The 17,698-nt window shown below is 45.1% G+C and overlaps 1 protein-coding gene across 1 annotated transcript; it reads right to left on the reverse strand.

Moving 5' to 3' along the window:
- Positions 1–1,162: 1,162 nt before the first annotated feature.
- On the reverse strand, positions 1,163–14,563 carry SLC51A (solute carrier family 51, alpha subunit). The gene is made up of 9 exons (XM_008567481.1): positions 14,526–14,563; positions 13,827–13,921; positions 6,772–6,926; positions 6,194–6,267; positions 5,617–5,775; positions 4,943–5,054; positions 4,557–4,703; positions 2,054–2,159; positions 1,163–1,528 (listed from the first exon to the last, which is right to left on the reverse strand). Exons 1-9 carry the CDS (start codon positions 14,561–14,563, stop codon positions 1,395–1,397), a joined length of 1,020 nt encoding a protein of 339 aa, XP_008565703.1. The 3' UTR covers positions 1,163–1,394.
- Positions 14,564–17,698: the final 3,135 nt, after the last annotated feature.

Here is a 17,698-nt window from a genome sequence, read left to right on the forward strand (position 1 = left end):
TAGGTTTTCCCATCAGCCTACACTCTCACCAGAAGTTTAACCAATACAGGTAGGAAAAAAGCTCCCTTAACAGTGTTTTTAACTAATGGTGTTTTTTTTAAGCTTACAAATTTAAGTATTTCTAAAGGATATATTTTTCAAAGTCATAACAATGATCTTGTTTTCTCTCACAGAATAGATTGTCATGAGATAAAGAGTGGTTCCTATCTTCTATTTTTCCAAATAAATAAATAGAACATGTTCTTGGGATTGTACTATTACATGTTAATTTTCTTAAAAAGAAAGAAGAAAGATTTTCTGTCGAAGTTTTATGTTAGTATTCGAATTGGGGTAGAAAACAAAAGCACCAGGTTTAATATTAGGATGACACAGGTTGTATTTCTTTAGATTTAAAGTGGGCCACCCTACCCTTCTTTAGGGGAGGCACTGACTGTTTTGAACATAGAGACGATTGGTTGGGTTGTTTTGTATTGAGGATCCTGAACAGAAAAAAGGGTCTTAGAAAGAACTGCTGGCCATGGCTTGAATATTCGCCCCATCACCAATGCTGGTCCACAGAGATGTTTTCCTCAGTGGGGGTTCAGTCTCTCATTTTCCTGTCTGAATGTTATTAATTTGCTCAGAGTTATTTTGGCTTTTGTCATTTAGCCAAATAAAGGCAATGTGGTTTTACCTAATGTTTCATTTTTTGTGTTTTTGACCTGGTGTACATATGATACATTTTATGTATTTAGAGCTTTTACCGATACTCTCAATTCCTTTGCTTTTGCATCCTAATTTCTCTCCTCGATATCAACCTCCATGACCATATTATCAGGGGATTCCTTTTGCAGCTTGGCCCAGAAGACTCAAAAGCCATTGTCCCACAAAAGGAGGCTGATCCAGATCCTCACCCTCCCAGGCCTAACTTCATTAGGGCCCTAGTGACACATCCGTAAGGGAAAGAACACCTTCCATCTGTTCTCCGGAAGCACGGCTTCGTCAGGACTTTTGACTGGTATGCTTTGCTAGTCAAGTTCTATTCCTGTTCTTACGGCAGACACACTGTCATATACTTTTCTTCCTTTCACCTGTTTTGGGAAAGTTCCGAGTGACCTTTCAATACATAGTTTATGGGCTAATAGTGGCACCTGTAGAGGCAATGTGCCCAGTTGTAGAGTTCCAGACTTCATCCTGTTTGTTTAGTTTAAAACTTAAAATACCTTCCCCAGGCAAAATCCAAAACAATTTCATCCTATTGTATAGTTTTCCTTTATCTCTATAGTCAAATATAACCTGCCAACTTGTGCTGACAGTGGGAATCCTTCCCCATTTGGTCTAAGTTGAGGAACAGTGAAGAAATCTTGTGTTCTCCTAATGAATACTCTGTTCTTTCATTATCCAAGCCATCCACGTCAGGTTTTGAGGTTCAAGTCCAAGTCTGGAGAAAAAGTTTCATACCCAACTTTGCAGTCTTTCCTTCGGTAGAACATTCGTGTCAGCACAGTCAACAGAAAAGACTCCAGTATGAGGAGGTGGCAATTCATCACTGCAGTGTGGAGTGACATATAATGTAAGTTATGACAAGTTATAGAGCTGATATCCCACTAGCAGCCCTGACAGGTAAGTTAGTAACACTTTCTCTGATTTATCCCCAAACTAGGACCTAGAAATACCGAATTGTAATAAATAACAGCAGGTTAATGGCAGAGCTAGAATTTGGCAATCTACCTTCTATGATTGAGGCTAGCATTAAAGCCCAATTCTTATGTGTGTTTAATTAGCATGATCTTCCACTTCCTAACCACACCCATTCATCTCCCAGGCTTTGATTGAATCCATGGCTTCCTGGGTTGGTCATCAGGGCTGGCCTCAAGCTGTAGGATAGGCCAGTTCTCTGTGTGATCAGAGGGGTCATAGTCTTCCTTCCTCTGCTGGGATTTCTTGGAGATCCCTTTTTGAATATTCTGAGCAGAAGTCAGGCTGGCCTAACCTCTGTTCTAATGTCCTCTCTTTCTTGACCCTCCCCCATTTCATCCATTCCACAATGGGATAGGAGCCCTTATGTGCTTACCTTGAGACCTGGTTTTAGAGGAAAGGGGAGGTGAACAAGCAATCTGCCCACCGTTGGCCAAGATTGAGAAAACAGAGGGCTGCAAGGCAGTCAGAATGAGGAGCATCTGAGGAACAGAAAAGAGAAGCGAGGGTGGATTGGGACCTGCCATCCATGGTGCTGAGGCCAGCCAGTCTGCTGCTGGGCCTTGTCCTGCTGATTTGGCCCACCATTAGATCTGTGCAGTTACAGAGGGTTGAGACTCACACTTGATTAAAAATTTGTGGAGTTTTAATCTTTAGGCAAATTACAATCTCATCTTCTACTCAACATTTTATTAGGTTGCTGACAAGAAACAACAAAAACTGATTGGGGGGCTTCATTTTTATTTCCCTATATCAGCCATGACTACTAATGAGCACTTGATGGATAAAAAAGGCAGGTGAGGGCCGGCCCGGTGGCGCACTGGAGAGTGCGCCGCTTGCGAGCGTGGCGGCGCTCCCACCGAGGGTTCGGATCCCATGTGGAGACCGGTTCCCGCTCACTGGCTGAGCGCGGTGCGGGCGCAACACCGAGGGTTGCGATCCCGTTGCCGGTCAGTAAAAAAAAAAAAAAAGGATGAAAAAGGCAGGTGATTAGAGAAGAGTAATTCCATCTAGCTCAAGTACCTAAGAATCCCTGCTCCTAGAATGATGGACAATTAACTGTTAAAGTGCCCTTTCAGAACTCTCCACCATGCCAGGGACTGGACTGGAGGGTAGGAGGGGACAATGAAGAGTCAGTGCTTAATGGTTACAGAATTTCAGGTGGAGAAGTTGAAAAAGTTCTGGAGATGGATCATGGTGATGGTTTCACAGTGTGAATGTACTTAATGCCACAGAGCTGTACCCTTAAAAATCATTAAGAAGGTAAATTTTATGTTATGTGTAGTTCACCACAATAGAAAAAAAAAAAGGAGGAGGAGGAGGAAATGACAGGAGAGGGAGGGAAGGAGGAGTGAAAAGGAAGGATAAAGAGGATCATCTGTCCAAAGACCCCAGAAGCACCATTTATCTTAGTATTGTCCTCCCTGAGAACACGTTGCTGAAGCTTCAGCCTCTTCAAGGCAGACTTGGCTTGTCCAGGCTTCCCCACAATAATCATGGGCAGACTCGGCAATCACGGAGTTTATGTCATTTGGCCCTAACCCTAAGTGCTTGTGGCACCCAGATCCTTTCTGTCCCTTTAGTCTCTGACTCCATTTCAGGGAATTCTCTTTCTCTTCCCATAGCCCTTCAATTCTACCTACTATATGCCTGTAAATTCACATTAGGGAGGCATCTGCTTAGATCAAATGATAATGCATGTGAAACCACTCTGTTAACTACAAAGCAGTCATTATGCCATGGGAGTAGAAGGGCCCAGCAAGGAGACAAAGGATGGAGAGAGAAAGAAAACATTGGGTTAGAAGTCATTACATGCAGTAGAGAAGTCATCTTTGGGTTTAAAGAATGCAGAGAGTAGAAGGTGAACAAAAGTGTCTTTGAGGGAATTTTCAGAAGAGGTGTGAAGATGAAGAGGCAGTGTGATGAGAAAGAATGTGGGTTTGGGAGTTAGACCTGGGTTTAAATTGCAGCCCCATCCCTTATGTACCTTTGAACAAGACTCATAACATCTCTGGGTCTCAGTGACCTCATTTGAAAAATAGGAATAATTAAGACTCCTAGGATTATTGTGAAAATTTAACTGTAATGTATGAAAAGTGCCTAGCACATGGTGCAGGTAGTTAATAGCTGTAGCTGTGATAATGCTGCTACTGCTAGTGATGATAGATTTTAGGGTAGGAAGTAATGGGTAAAAAAGGAAAGGAAAAAGCAAGGGTAGAAGAATTAAGAAACTTTGATAATGCACATGTTAATGGTGGAATTGTGTCCCCCAAAGGATATGTTGAAGTCCTGACTGCCCACCCCCCCACTACCTCAGAATACAACCTTATTTAGAAACAGGGTTGTTGCAGGTGTAATTAGTTAAGATGAGGTCATGATGGAGTAGGGTGGGCCCTTAATCCAGTATAACTGGTGTCATAAAAGCAGGAAAAGAGACACAGAGACAGACACATGAGGGGAGAACACCATGTGATGATGAGGCAGAAATTGGAGTGATGCAACTGCTGGCCAAGGATTGCTGGCAAAGACCAGAAACTGGGAAGAGGCAAGGAACAACTCTCCCTTGCAGGTTTTGGAGAGAGCACAACCCTGCTGACACCTTGATTTTGGACTTTCAGCCTCTAGAACTGTGAGACAATAAATTTCTGTTGTTTTAAGCCACTGGTTTGTGACATTTTGTTATGGCAGCCCTGGGAAACTATTACAGCACAGAAAGGCAAAAAGTGGGAAGAGCAAGGACGATTTTCCAAATCTAATGGGAAATCCAAGGCTTAAGAAAGAATCCTAGAGCCACTTTTAGCCTTTATTAGTCTCACCTTCTAACCCCAATATTTGTAGCTCTATTACTAAACAGCTTTTCTCTCCCAGTGCATAATTACCTGGAACAGAATAAATTTGGCTCTCATGTTCTGCTCACCCAGGTGCAGCTTGGCTTGACGGAAAAGGATGGCCAGGGCCCAGAGGGCCAAGAGGGTGGACACACCAAGGAAAGTGTTGATCCATAGAGAGGTGCTCCTCTCAGAGATCTGGTGGTAGACCAGAAAGTAGTCAGTGAGGGAGGCAAGCCTTCTGTCCTCTCTCACCATGGGAAAGGTAATAGAAAAGTCCCAAATCTTGATCTATTCGGTCTTGTCTCTCCCCACTGGAGTCCCTGAGCCTGTTATTTTCCATAGCCACCCTGTCCCTGGGGCCATGTGTCAGGGGGTGTAGAGCTCAGAGGTACTAAATGAGTCTTGGACTTTGCCACCCCTTACTCCTAGCTTACATCTGCTGGGTCATAGATGCCATCTGGCATGAGAAAGAGGCCCACCACGACCAGCGATATCTTGAAGAAGGCATATTGGAAGGGACCCAACATCAACAGCTGAAGCTTCTTCCTGAGGGAGAAAGTGGGTTAGGAACATGGACTCACAACCCTGCCCCCTCCCCAAGAAGACCTCCCAGCTCCCTCACTGGGCTCTGGGGCTGATGCTTGGCTGCCATCATAGACACCAAAATGGTTAAATGGATGGGGACACAGGGAGAAGCCAGAATGTTGAGAGCACTGGGAATCCTCTTTGCCTCCTACTCACCTCCAGACCAGAATTATGCCTTTTGAGCAAGAGCTATCAGAGTGTAGACCTCAATCAACCTCATTAACCAAAATGGAAAAAGGGGGCAAGTAAATGACCCAAAGTTCAGTTTTCTCTGTGTGGCTAAAGTTTGCAGGGGGCAGTAAGCTTAAGTAATGGGAAATGAGGAGTTCTCCCTCCACTCCCCTAGACCCTGAGGTTGGGTGCCCATGTGTGGGTCTCGGCTGTGGGATACCCACCCTTTCATCATTGGCTTTGTTCTATAAAAGCCTAATTCCAAGAGCTTTGAAGCAGGGCTAGAGAGCCAGAAGGGACTTTTGGGAAGACGTTAACCTGTTCATTGAGGTGCGCCTCCCTTCCACCTTACCTGGTGAGAATGAGTCGGGGGCAGCAGGGACAGCAGTAGCAGCAGGGTCCTGTGTGGACCACCATTGGAGTGTCTTTCAGTGTCCGCAACACTGCCTCCTTCCCACCAAAGCCTTCCACCATGACCTGCATCACCAGGTAAAAGCAAATCGCATAAAACCTGGGGTGTAGAGAGAAGTGGGACTGTGAGTTCATGGGGGTGGGGGCAGCCAGCTGACACCGCTTTGCTGCAAGAGAGAGGAAGACTGCAGGGAGAGGTGGCGCTTACTGAGGGGAAGACAATAGGGGCTGGACGTTCTGGATGTGTGACCCAAGAGGAGTAAGAGAGCACAGGTCCAGGGGACTGGGAAGGGGGAATTTTGGCCTGTGGGAACAAAGAGGTTACTGAGAAATGTGCAATAAGGCATTCCATGAAGAGAACAGAAGTCCAAGACCCAGATTAGCACAAATTGGGAAGGGCAAGATTCATGATCAACTGGGATTAAAGACAAGGACTCTGGAGTTCTGGCGAGTGGGAGGCAGGAGGGGACCCCAGAAAGATACCCAGCCCAGAGTTGGGGGTGGGGTAGGACACTCACGAGGTTACGGCCATTTCCACAATCATGAGGGAACGAGGGATCCAGAGACCAAAGCAGCAGAACACAGACACTACCTGCTTGGAGAGGTGCAAGAAGCAGTTTAGGGCAGGGAGGGAGACTGCTCTAACATTTTGTGGCAAGCGTTCAAGGAAAGAAAATCTATACATTTGAGGCATCTTCCTTAAATGCTGCCAGCTGGAATAATAATAAATAAAATCAAGCAAATCAAGGACCTATATAATTCGCTGTGGGAGGGAGTTAAAAAGGCTTACAGCATAATGGTAGAGCTGAGTATGACCTTGTGAAAAAAATCTCCCTCCTACACCCTGAGGAAACACCGCCCACCTGTACTTGAAGGAGGCTTACATTTAACAGCAATACTATGGTGGGGGAGTAGTAAGTGGCGCCACTGGTGAGCTGAGCTTGCAAGTGGAGATCAGATTACAAACCCCCACTCTGAGGTGGTGGTAGTGGCAGGCAACTCTTCGCTGACATGAAGTGTTGAATTTAGAGGAGTTCTGAGAGTGGTCCCTGCCTCCTTTCCAGTGCCTCCCAAAGGCCAGCTGCAAGGCCCTTACCGTGGGTGCAGAGCTAGTCCAGAGCAGAGTTCTCCTCTTGATGGGGCAGCAGGTGTTCTTGTACAGGTAGATAGCATCCTCCAGGAAGATGGCAATCGAACCCAGGACAAGCAAGGTCATGATGCCCATGAGGGCTATTTCCACAGGGCCCAACGCTAGAGTAGAAGGAGAAGGTAGAATCCAGTGAGCTGAAGACAAGGACCAAGGGCGAGAGGAAGTGGGCTTCCTCACTTGGAACTAAATTGCCTTACTATATCTGCAACTATCTGGTCCAAGTTCCCATTCATGCAGAAGAGTGACTATTTTTTTAGACCTAGAGTATCCAAAATGTGGCTAAGAAATAGTCATTCTTCTGCATGGATGGGAACCTAGATCATATAATTCTTTTTTTTTTTTTTTTTTGTCTTTTGTCTTTTTCTGTGTCTGGCAACGGATCGCAACCCTCAGTGTTGCCCCCGTACCGGACCGGGGACCGGCAACGGGATCGCAACCCTCGGTGTTGCTCTCACGCCTCGCTCAGCCAGTGAGTGGGAACCGGTCTGTATGTGGGATCCGAACCCTCAGGCGGGAGCGCCGCCGCGCTTCCCAAGCGGCGCACTTATCCAGTGCACCACCGGGCCGGCCCAAGATCAGATAATTCTAAGTATGGTAAGGTCTACCTGAACAAGGGTATAGACACCAAACCTATTTTTACATTAGCAAAATTTTCCAATTTAGAGGTTGGCAGGGCCTAGTCACTTTTCTATTCCAGTGTCAGGTGTCACACTAGCAGACGTGGACCAGTTAACATTATAATTGAAGCAGAATGTAATTAATGGTGTACTCTAGAACTGTTTAAGTTTGATTTCATCAAAATTGTATCATGGAACTGGGACATTAGAAAGGGACTTTAACGAAAGAGAAATGGATACAAATAAAGACTCCAAGGACTTCGGACCCATGTTGGCCTCTTGCTTGGTCTTATGTTAAATGTGGTCCAGGGGACCTCAAACTTCAGCGTTTATTGCAATCATTTTGGGAATTATTAAAAAGCAGCTGTTCAGGCCCTACCCTCACACATCCTACTTCAATAGATCTGGGATGGCCCCAGTAATCTGCACTTTTAACAAGCTCATCTGATAATGGTAAGAGGATAACACTTTTGACGAACACTGGTGAACCTCATCTAGCCTCATCATTGCTAACAGGAATAGATTAATATCATAACACGTGTTTCTGTACTTGTGATTCATTAATGCAACAATTAGTTTTAAACAAAGGGTTCTGGGTCCTTAATGACTAAGTTCCTATGCTCCTTTATCTAAATCTCTTCCGTAGTTATTGAACTCTCTTTTGCACATGTTGCCTGCCTAGATGAGAAGAAGAAAGGGGAGAAGAAAACTGTCACAGTCCAGTCCATTGTCCTATTGCATTGGGAAGTAAAGTATTAGGAAAATATTGGCTAGCCTGCCCTGTGTTTTGGTGATAGGAACATGAGGGCTGCTCAGTCAGAGAGAAATTTCCACTGAAACCAAAACAGGGATGTCATTTGGGTCAGTCATACCTGGTGGCACCACAAGGAACAACCAGGACAAAGGTGAATCTCTTCAAAAAATATCACATTGATCCTGGATGCTTTTATTTCAGGGCATACTTTTTTCTCTCTGTTTCTGTCTGCTTTACCTGAGGAGGCACTTTATCTCTGAGACAATTAAGTCTACTGACCGATCCAACAGACCCTCCAAGGAAACAGTGGCCCTTGGATTCCAGCTCCCAAGCTGGACTTCTGAAGTCAGTGGTAAATCTTCACTTTCTATCACAGGCCACAAAAGACAGCCTGTGCTGGTTTTCTTTTCTCTTAACCATATGTTCCCCTGCCCACCTCCACTTCGGATACGGTGCTGAGTTGACTAAATTACTGACTTGGCATTGCAGCTACTCTTTAGCTCTGTTGCCTCTTTCTCAAATACCTCTTGCAGTAGGCCCTCCAAGTTTTTTAACATTAAGAAACTGGTTACACTCCTTTATTAAAAAGGGACTTTAAAGGGCTGGCCTGTGGCTCACTTGGGAGAGTGTGGTGCTGATAACACCAAGGCCACGGGTTCGGATCCCCTTACCAGTCATCTTTTAGAAAAAAAAAAAGGGACTTTAAAGGGCTGGCCTGTGGCTCACTTGGGAGAGTGTGGTGCTGATAACACCAAGGCCACGGGTTCGGATCCCCTTACCAGTCATCTTTTAGAAAAAAAAAAAGGGACTTTAACTTTTCCTCCTTGAAACTTTTATTTATTTTTAAATTAATTTTTAATTGACAAATAAAATTTGCATATTTATGGTGTACAACATGATATTTTGATATATGTATACATTGTGGTATAGTGAAATCAAGCTAATTAACATATCTATTACCTCACACATTTACTTTTTGTTGTGAGAACATTTAAAATCCACCCTCAGCAATTTTAGAGCATATAATAATACGTTGTTATTAACTATAGTCACCATGTTGTACAATAGATCTCCTGAATTTATTCCTCCTGTCTAACTGAAATTTCGTATCCTTTGACCAACATTTCCTCAGTCTCCACTACCCACCCTCCCCCTGCCCAGCCCAGGCCCCTTGTAACCTCCATTCTCTCTCTACTTCTATGAGTTTGACTTTTGAAGATTTCACCTATAAGTAAGATCATGCAATATTTGTCTTTCTGTGCCTGGTTTATTCACTTAGCATAAAGTCCAAAGGTTTATCCATGTTGTTGCATATGACAGGATTTCGTTTTTTTCCCCCAAAGGCTGAATAGTATTTCTTGTGTGTGTGTGTGTGTGTGTGTGTGTGTATTTGTATATATATTAGTATATATAAACATTTATGCACACTATTTATCCATTCATCCATTACCGGATACTTAGGTTGATTCCAAATCTTGGTTACTGTGAAAATGCTGCAGTGAACATGAGTTCATCCTCCTGGAAACCTTTTTTTGTTTTTGGCAGCTGGTTGGAACCCTGGACCTTGGTGTGATCAGCACCATGCTTTAACCAACTGTGCTAACTGGCCAGTCCTCTCCTTGAAACTTGTATTCATTTATTTATTTCTTTTTCTTTTTTTCCTTTTTCATCTTATTTTTTCCTTGAAATTTTAAAAATAAACATTACAGAAGATTTTTTTTTTTTTTAAAAGATGACCGGTAAGGGGATCTCAACCCTTGGCTTGGTGTTGTCAGCACCACGCTCAGCCAGTGAGCAAACCGGCCATCCCTATGTGGGATCCGAACCCGTGGCCTTGGTGTTATCAGCACCGCACTCTACCAAGTGAGCCACAGGCCGGCCCAGAAGATTTTTTTTTTTACATAATTCTTCACTTATGCAACAAAAATGTATGTTTAAAACGATCATGGGTATACACTTAAAGCCTCCATATATCAAAATAATTCCAGATGGGTTAAAGTGATACGTACTGTCTATAGTTGACAGAATAAGAAATAAACTATGGCTATATAATATAAGCTATAAAAATACCCAACTAAAAATATTGACGTACTTATATGGAGAAAATGGAAAAAGGTTGGTGTTAAGTGAGCTAAATCCTCATGCATCATAGAGGCAGTCACAGATAATGTCCAACATTGACATTATACCCCAGGAAATAATGGTATACAAATATTGGTGATTTGAAGGTAACTATCAGAAGAGCCATCAGCTAAAAGAGTTAAAAGCAGTTGTTTGTGAGGAGGAAGGTTAGAAATGAGAATAGATAGGGAAGGGGATTGTTGATTTTCATTAGTAGCCTTTTTGTACTATGTGATTTTTAAACCATGCTTATATATCACTTTGGGCTGGCCTGTTGGCTCAGTTGGTTAGAACTCAGCCTTGTAATACTAAGGTCATGGGTTTGGATCCCCAAATGGCCAGCTGCCAAAAAAAAAAAAATGGCATGCTTATAAATTACTTTGATAAAATAAAAACATTAAAAAATCATTGCATAGAAAAATGGCTACAATACTGAAAAAACACTAGTAATGCTTATCTTTGCATGATGAGACTATGTGGGTGATTTTTGTCATCTTACTTTTCTATCTTTTCCAGTTATTCTATAATTAATATGTATTTTATAACAAAAAATAAGCTTTTTAAAAAAGAACACTTTTTACAAAATATATAATAATGTGAAAAAATTCATACAATAAAAACAGAACATAAAATTGTAAGTAGAGTATGATTTCTACAAATGTTAAATAAAAGCATGGTTTAAAGGAAATTACACTAAGATATTTGCAGTGCCTGTCTCTGGGTGGAACTATAAATGACTTTTTCTCCTTTTAATTTTCTATATTTTCCTTTACCCAACCTGAATTATTTTTATAATAGAAATATTTAGTTAAAAAAAAAAAAGACAAAAGGTAAAGTCCAGGTAGGAAAACAACAAAATTAATTCAGTGGATTTCCAAAATCCAATGTTCCATTGTTGGGAAGCGGAGTCGCTGCTGGATGCTTCTCCTGCCTGCCTCCTGCACCACTTGACTCGTCCTCATCAGCTCACTGACAGCAGAAACTGCTCTGTCACAAGCCATCAGGGCCAAAGCCTTTACTGGTCTTCACTTTCCTGCTCCTTCCTCCTTGAAAAGCTCCCTTCCCTGACTCCCAGAACTACGCTCCTCCTGGCTCCCCTCCTGGCCTCGGAATCCTTGGTCTCCACTGATCCCTCGTCCTTTCCCACACCCTGTGTTCTCTGTTCAGTCTCCACAGCTCAGCTCTTCTGTTTACCGAGGCTTGGGATTTCCCAACTGCTCCTTCGTTCTCCCAGCAGCCACGCTGAGCTGTCCCCTCCTCTTGGACTTTATACTTGGCCTCTGCCTGTCCAGCTTTTCTCCCCAGCTCTGCCTGGCTGGCTCCTCCTCACTGAGCCCTCAGCCCAGCGCCCCCTCCTCAGCCAGCCTTCCCTGACCGCCCCCATCACAGCCAGGCTATTTACATAGATGTTTACTTGTTTATTGCCCACCCCACTTCTATTTTTAAACATACAATTTCATGGAATTAATTACATTCACAATGCTATGTGACCATCTATTTCTATTTCCAAAACTTTTAGATTTTTTTACTCTATTTCCAAAACTTTTTTTGTCACCCAAAACATAAACTTTATACCTATTAAGCAGTAACTTCCCATATTCTTTCCCCCAGTCCAGAATAGCTGTTTGTTAAATAACGTGTAATTTAGGGAACAATGGACTTATTGTAGACAAATGAAGCGAGGAAGTAATTTCACCACATCCTCCCATGGGCACCTCATCTGCATGGCCCAGAACCTGAACTTACCTTGTCTAGATATTTACCACATTGTCTACTCTTTCTTTGGATCGCCTGTTTTCCAACCCTCCTTTTCCTTTCTCTGTCACTGCCCTGGCTCAGACTCTTCTCCCCGACACTGGATCGGGTCAATAACCTCTAATTTATATCCCTGCTTCTCAAGGCTTTGCTCCCCTGCAGTCCATCCTGATTACTGATTAATGGTCCTGGAAAGCTACTTTCCCCCAGCCCTTTCCAATCTCAGAGCCTTCACTAGCTCCTTCCACTCTGCAGGGAAGAGTACATCTCCTCTGCCTGATGTTCACCAGGCCTCCACCTTACTGGCTCAGCCCTCTCAATTGTCCCCTGCTCCTCCACCAGTAACCTTGAATCCTGCCAGATTTAGCTCCCCAGTGTCTGGGAAACCTGCCTGTTCATTTCGATCATATCCCTGTCCTAGGAGTGCCCACCACCTGCCCTCCACTCCCCAAATCCCACCCAGACTGACTGCAACAAGGCAGCTTGCTCAACTACCAGACTCAGAATAGTTTTCCTATTTTGAACATCCTCGGTGTTTCTATTTGCACATTTTGCAGCAAAGCAATGTGAGAACAATTTTCACTGCATAAAGCAAGGTTTCTCAACTTGAGAACTATTGACACTTTGGCCTGGATAATTCTTTGTTGTGGGGAGCAGTCCTATGCACTGTAGGAGGTTTAGCAGCCTCCCTGGCTTCCACCTACTAGATGCTAGTAGTACCCTCCAGTGTGACAACTGATACTGTTTCCATTGTTGTCAAATGTCCCCTGGGCTGAGAACTACTGGTGTAAGGGAAGAGCTGTACCACCAGCTGCACTCTCCAAATAGGAGGTTCCTGGAGCTGGACACAGCAGCCGCCTGCCGGCACTAACCACAGAGCAGCTACCAGGCATCTCTGAACACTTGGACAGTTGGCAATCACTCTGGGTCAGAGCATCTGAAATGAAGCTGTACACAGCCCGAGGACATGCCTGTGTCTGCCTCCTAACACATACGAACAGCATCCTGCTGCTCAGAAAGAGTCTATTCCATGAGGTGACAACATCAGGGAGGAGTCTGGGAAAAGCATCGTGTGCCACACACACACAGATTCCTATTCAACATTTCAGAGGTAGTCAATCAAGTAGTAGGAAAACAAAACGTAATGTGGATGTGAGCCACATTTGCTATAAAGATGCAAGTGCCATTTGAGTTTCAATGTTTTTGGTGTCCAGGAGATAAGCTGAGTTCCATCCTATGCCTTTCACTTTCAAAAGAAATTCAGTGATAGGATCTAGTCAGCCATCACTGTGAGACCACTTTTACAGGTTCACCTAAGTTTTAAGCACATTTCTCACAATAACCACCCCTCTCAAATGATGTAGTGCCTTTCCAAGGAGGATATTGTGCAGGCCTCCAGGGGATCCTGTGGGCCTTGGATCATTTGGGCACTACCTTTGGTTCCTGGATGGCCCTGAGATCTGAAAATTCCTCCAGGTCACAGTGTCCCCAATTTGAATGAGCTTTGAGGCTGAGATTTGTGGCAGCCCAACATGCAGTTTTGTGTTCAGGGCTAGGTTGTCGTGCCCCATTTTGGCCCACTGACTCCTTGCGGAGTTGCTCTTCTTCAAGGCCTTGACCACAGTGGGCAACAGGCCAGCCTCCTCTCAGGCCGTCCAGGTTGGCCAACTCAGGCCCACCTCTCCTCAGCTCCCCTCAACTGTCCTGACTTCCTCCTGGGGTGTGCATCTCCTCTTTTCAGTTACCTGACTCACCTCTCAAGAGTTGGGCTGCCGTGGGAGGGTAAGAGAAGCAGGCAGGGGGGATGCTGTAATTGGTTTCCAGCACCTCCAGCAGATCTGCTGTGTACCTGGAGAGACACCAGTCTGTGTTCAGAACCATGAGCGGGAGGGTGGCAAATTGGGCCCTAGTCACTTGACAATCCCTCAAACACTCCTGGGTGTGGGGGCTTGTCCATCTCCCCTCAGGGCCCTACTTCTTAGAGAGAGTGGAGAATGGGCCCAGTGTGCGAGGTGAGCTGCTACCTAGCCAGGGGCAGGTTTGGCTGCTGTGCTAGAAGAGCCAACAGTCAATTCTCTCCACTCCCATCAGGGCAGCAGCCCAGGGCTGACCAGGGAAAAGGAGCAGGGTCCCAGAGGAAGAGTGAGCCCTTAGCACCTGCTGGTTGGGGAACCTGTGCATTACCTCTGGGAATGCCTTCCACAACCCCCATCTCTGGGATCTTTCTCTCCCCATTTTGGGAGGCGAAGCCAAAGCCCTGAGGTGTCACACACTGGCCCAATCCTACAATGTCCCTCAGGACCTAGGGGACAGCCACACCATTTTCAGTCTTTCCTCGTTTTAAGTGCTGGAAACCAAAGGGCTCTGGGAAGGAGGGAGGGACGGGCCAGAGCTATAGGGGCCACCATTGCTTAGCAACTGTCTCCTGACCCAGGGCCTGTACCCTCACTTACCTGGGGTTGAGTTTTAGCTGAGTCCTGCCTAGCTCCATCGCCTTTCTCTCTGGCTCTCCCGGCAGGCACCAAGGGACAAGCAGGGGCAGGCAGGGCAGGAAGGTGAGAACACAGGGTGGCAGCTCCTGCCCAGCACTGCTGCACTCACTGCTGGCCTTTCCCAGAGGACTAGGACTGAGGGCAGGTGGAGTGGCTGGGTCTTCCCTCTGGCTCTCTCCCTTCTCCAGCCTCTTCTGTGCCAACTTCCTATCTCAGAGTTCACGCAGGAGGAATTTGATCCTCCCGTCTGGCTGAGTTCCCTGGTTCCCGACTCCTCCCTGTCCTTAGGTATAGTCCCTCCCACCCGTCTCGGACAAATGCTTTTGGCCACCCTTTGCCTCTGGCCTGCCCCTTTCCTACATACCCCCTTAAGGAGCCTTCTGGGATGAGCTGGACCCAAGACAAAATTCTTCTTGCCCAGGACCAAGTGGGGACAAAGTCTTCCCTCCTTCCAGCAATGCCCCCTGGTCAGCAACTCCTATAGAACCTGGCTAGAACTCAGGCTCTGGCTCCCTGGAGATGGGAGACTCAGAGCTGGAGCCTCAGCTGATCTTGTGCTGCTGGCTTGGCATGTGGAAGGGAGGATTGGCTAGAAAAGCCAGGTGAGGCCCATGTGGGTTTCCTAAAGCCCAGCCCATATCTTGATGATGGGCATATCTAGCTAAACAGCTGGGCCTGAGGAAGCTGCCAAGGGGAGGCTGTATTTAAAGTCAGAGTTGCAGGGCCAGCCCATGGCTCACTCGGGAGACTGCGGTGCTGATAACACCAAGGCCACGAGTTCGGATCCTATATAGGATGGCCGGTTAGCTCACTGGGTGAGCGTGGTGCTGACAACACCAAGTCAAGGGTTGAGATCCCCTTACCGGTCATCTTTAAAAAAAAATAATAATAAATAAATAAAATAAATTCAGAGTTGCAGAGTGACCTTTCCAACATTTTGACAGGTTTTGGAAAACTGCCAAATTATATGCTTATGAACAATTTTATTTCTCTCTCCAAATAGATTTAAATCACTTTGAGGCCAAGCACAGTGTCTTGTGCTGGGTATCCCTAGGTTTCTGGATGAGCCTGCCACATACTAAATGCTGCTTACAATTTGGTTGCATAACTGATAGTATAGTAAAATCATTTAAGTATTACTTGTATTCTCATTTTGCAGATAAGAAAACTGAGCTCGAGAGAGGTTAAGAAACCAGGTTAAAGAACCAGGAGTGTGTGGAAAGAGGTAGAAGACGCCTAGGGGAGGAGCTCTGTTGAGGGTTGGGTGAAGATTTTAGATGGTGAGAAAGTCGGTGAGAAGGTTGAGAGAGTCAGTTCTGGGAAGGCAGAAGCGGCGTCCTGCCCTGGGCTGGTGAGTAGGTACAAGCAGAGGAAGCAGTTATGATGTGGACTCCCTGCTCGTGTCCCAAGACATCTCAAAATATCTCCCAAGGATCAAGTTTTACCCTCCTCCGAAAATACAATTCTTGGGGGGCCGGCCTGTGGCTCACTCGGGAGAGTGCGGTGCTGATAACACCAAGGCCCCGGGTTCGGATCCCATATAGGGATGGCCGGTTTGCTCACTGGCTGAGCGTGGTGCTGACAACACCAAGTCAAGGGTTAAGATCCCCTTACCGGTCGTCTTTTAAAAAAAAAAAAGAAAGAAAAAAAGAAAATACAATTCTTGGGACAGGACAATGTAGTGATCCAGGAGTCTCGGGGTTCAGTCACCTCCTAAGGTGGGAGTAGGGGCAGGAAAAGAAGGCAAGGGCACTGACCCCCAGAAGGCCAATGGCCGTGGCCCCACCCTGTCAAGGACACAGACTGACTCAGCTCCCTCAAACCATTCCCACGGAACATTCCCTGGGTCGTTCATCTCTTTCCCAGTGAGAGGCCTTGAGCTTAATTGCCTAAAGCACTGAACTTTAGACTGCCCTAGACCAGATAACAGGATATTCTCTGAAACATTTTATTCCACTAAATTTTATTCCACTAATCTATATGTCTCTTCTCATGCCAATACCATACTTTTTTGATCATTGTAGGTTTGTAGACTACCCTAGAGCAGATAACAGGATGTGCTCCGAGGATATTCTGCAAAACTTTTTCAGGACAGAAGTGGGGTTTGGGGGAGGGAGGATAGGAATGTTGCTGAAGAGCAGGAGGGAGTCGGGGAAAGGACAGTGGCTGGGCTGACATTCAATGCTTCGAGCTGGGCGGCAGAGGCTGGAAGACTTTGGTGGAGACTGGACACTCCTCAGATGGATACTGACTCAGGGAGGAAGAAATGGCAGGGTGTCGGGGAGAGGGAGGGCTTTAGCTCTGACAGGTACTTCTGCCCCACTCAAAGTCCCTAAGTGTCTGTCTTCTATATTGTGTGGCCCATGGGCTAGACCAGGGTGACACCCTGACTCCAGGCCAGCCTGTCCATAGCTAAGACTTGGCAGGAGAAGATAAGCTGGGCCCTCCAATCAGCTGCTCCTCTTGGCAATTTTGGACTGCCAGCTGTCAAACCCTGATTTTAGAACCAAAAAGAGTGAAACCTTCTTCATGTCATTTTTCTCACAAAATTGTATAACATAATATGACACCTGTCACTTCAGCTTTGGCTTTCTAAGTATAAGGGCCATTTTTGAAAAAAATCAAAAAATAAAAGAACGGCATTTTATCAATTTTCCCCCAGGCCCCTCCATCATTTGATATTTAATAGCCATTCTCTCTTTTTAAAAATTTCTTATTGAAATAAAAGTCACTTAATATAAAATTCACCATTTTGGCCATCTAAAAATGTACAATTCTGTAGTTTTTAGTATATTCATAATATTGTGCAACTACCACCATTAATCTAATTGCCGAATATTTTCATCACCCTAAAAAGAAACCCCATATTTCCAAATACCCCCTTTCTCCCATCCTCAGGCAACTACTAATCCACTTTCTGTCTCTATGGGTTTGGTTATTCTGGACATTTCATGTAAATGGAACCATACAATATGTGGGTTTTTGTGCCTGGCTTCTTTAACTTAGCATAATGTTTTCAAGGTTCATTCATATTGTAGCGAATATCAGTACTTCATTCCTTCTTATGGCTGAATAATATTCCATTGTATGCATATATCACATTTTGCTTATCCATTTATCCATCAATGGACGCT

Source organism: Galeopterus variegatus, unplaced genomic scaffold (genome assembly GCF_000696425.1).
Source record: "Galeopterus variegatus unplaced genomic scaffold, G_variegatus-3.0.2 Scaffold322, whole genome shotgun sequence".
Taxonomy (NCBI): domain Eukaryota; kingdom Metazoa; phylum Chordata; class Mammalia; order Dermoptera; family Cynocephalidae; genus Galeopterus; species Galeopterus variegatus.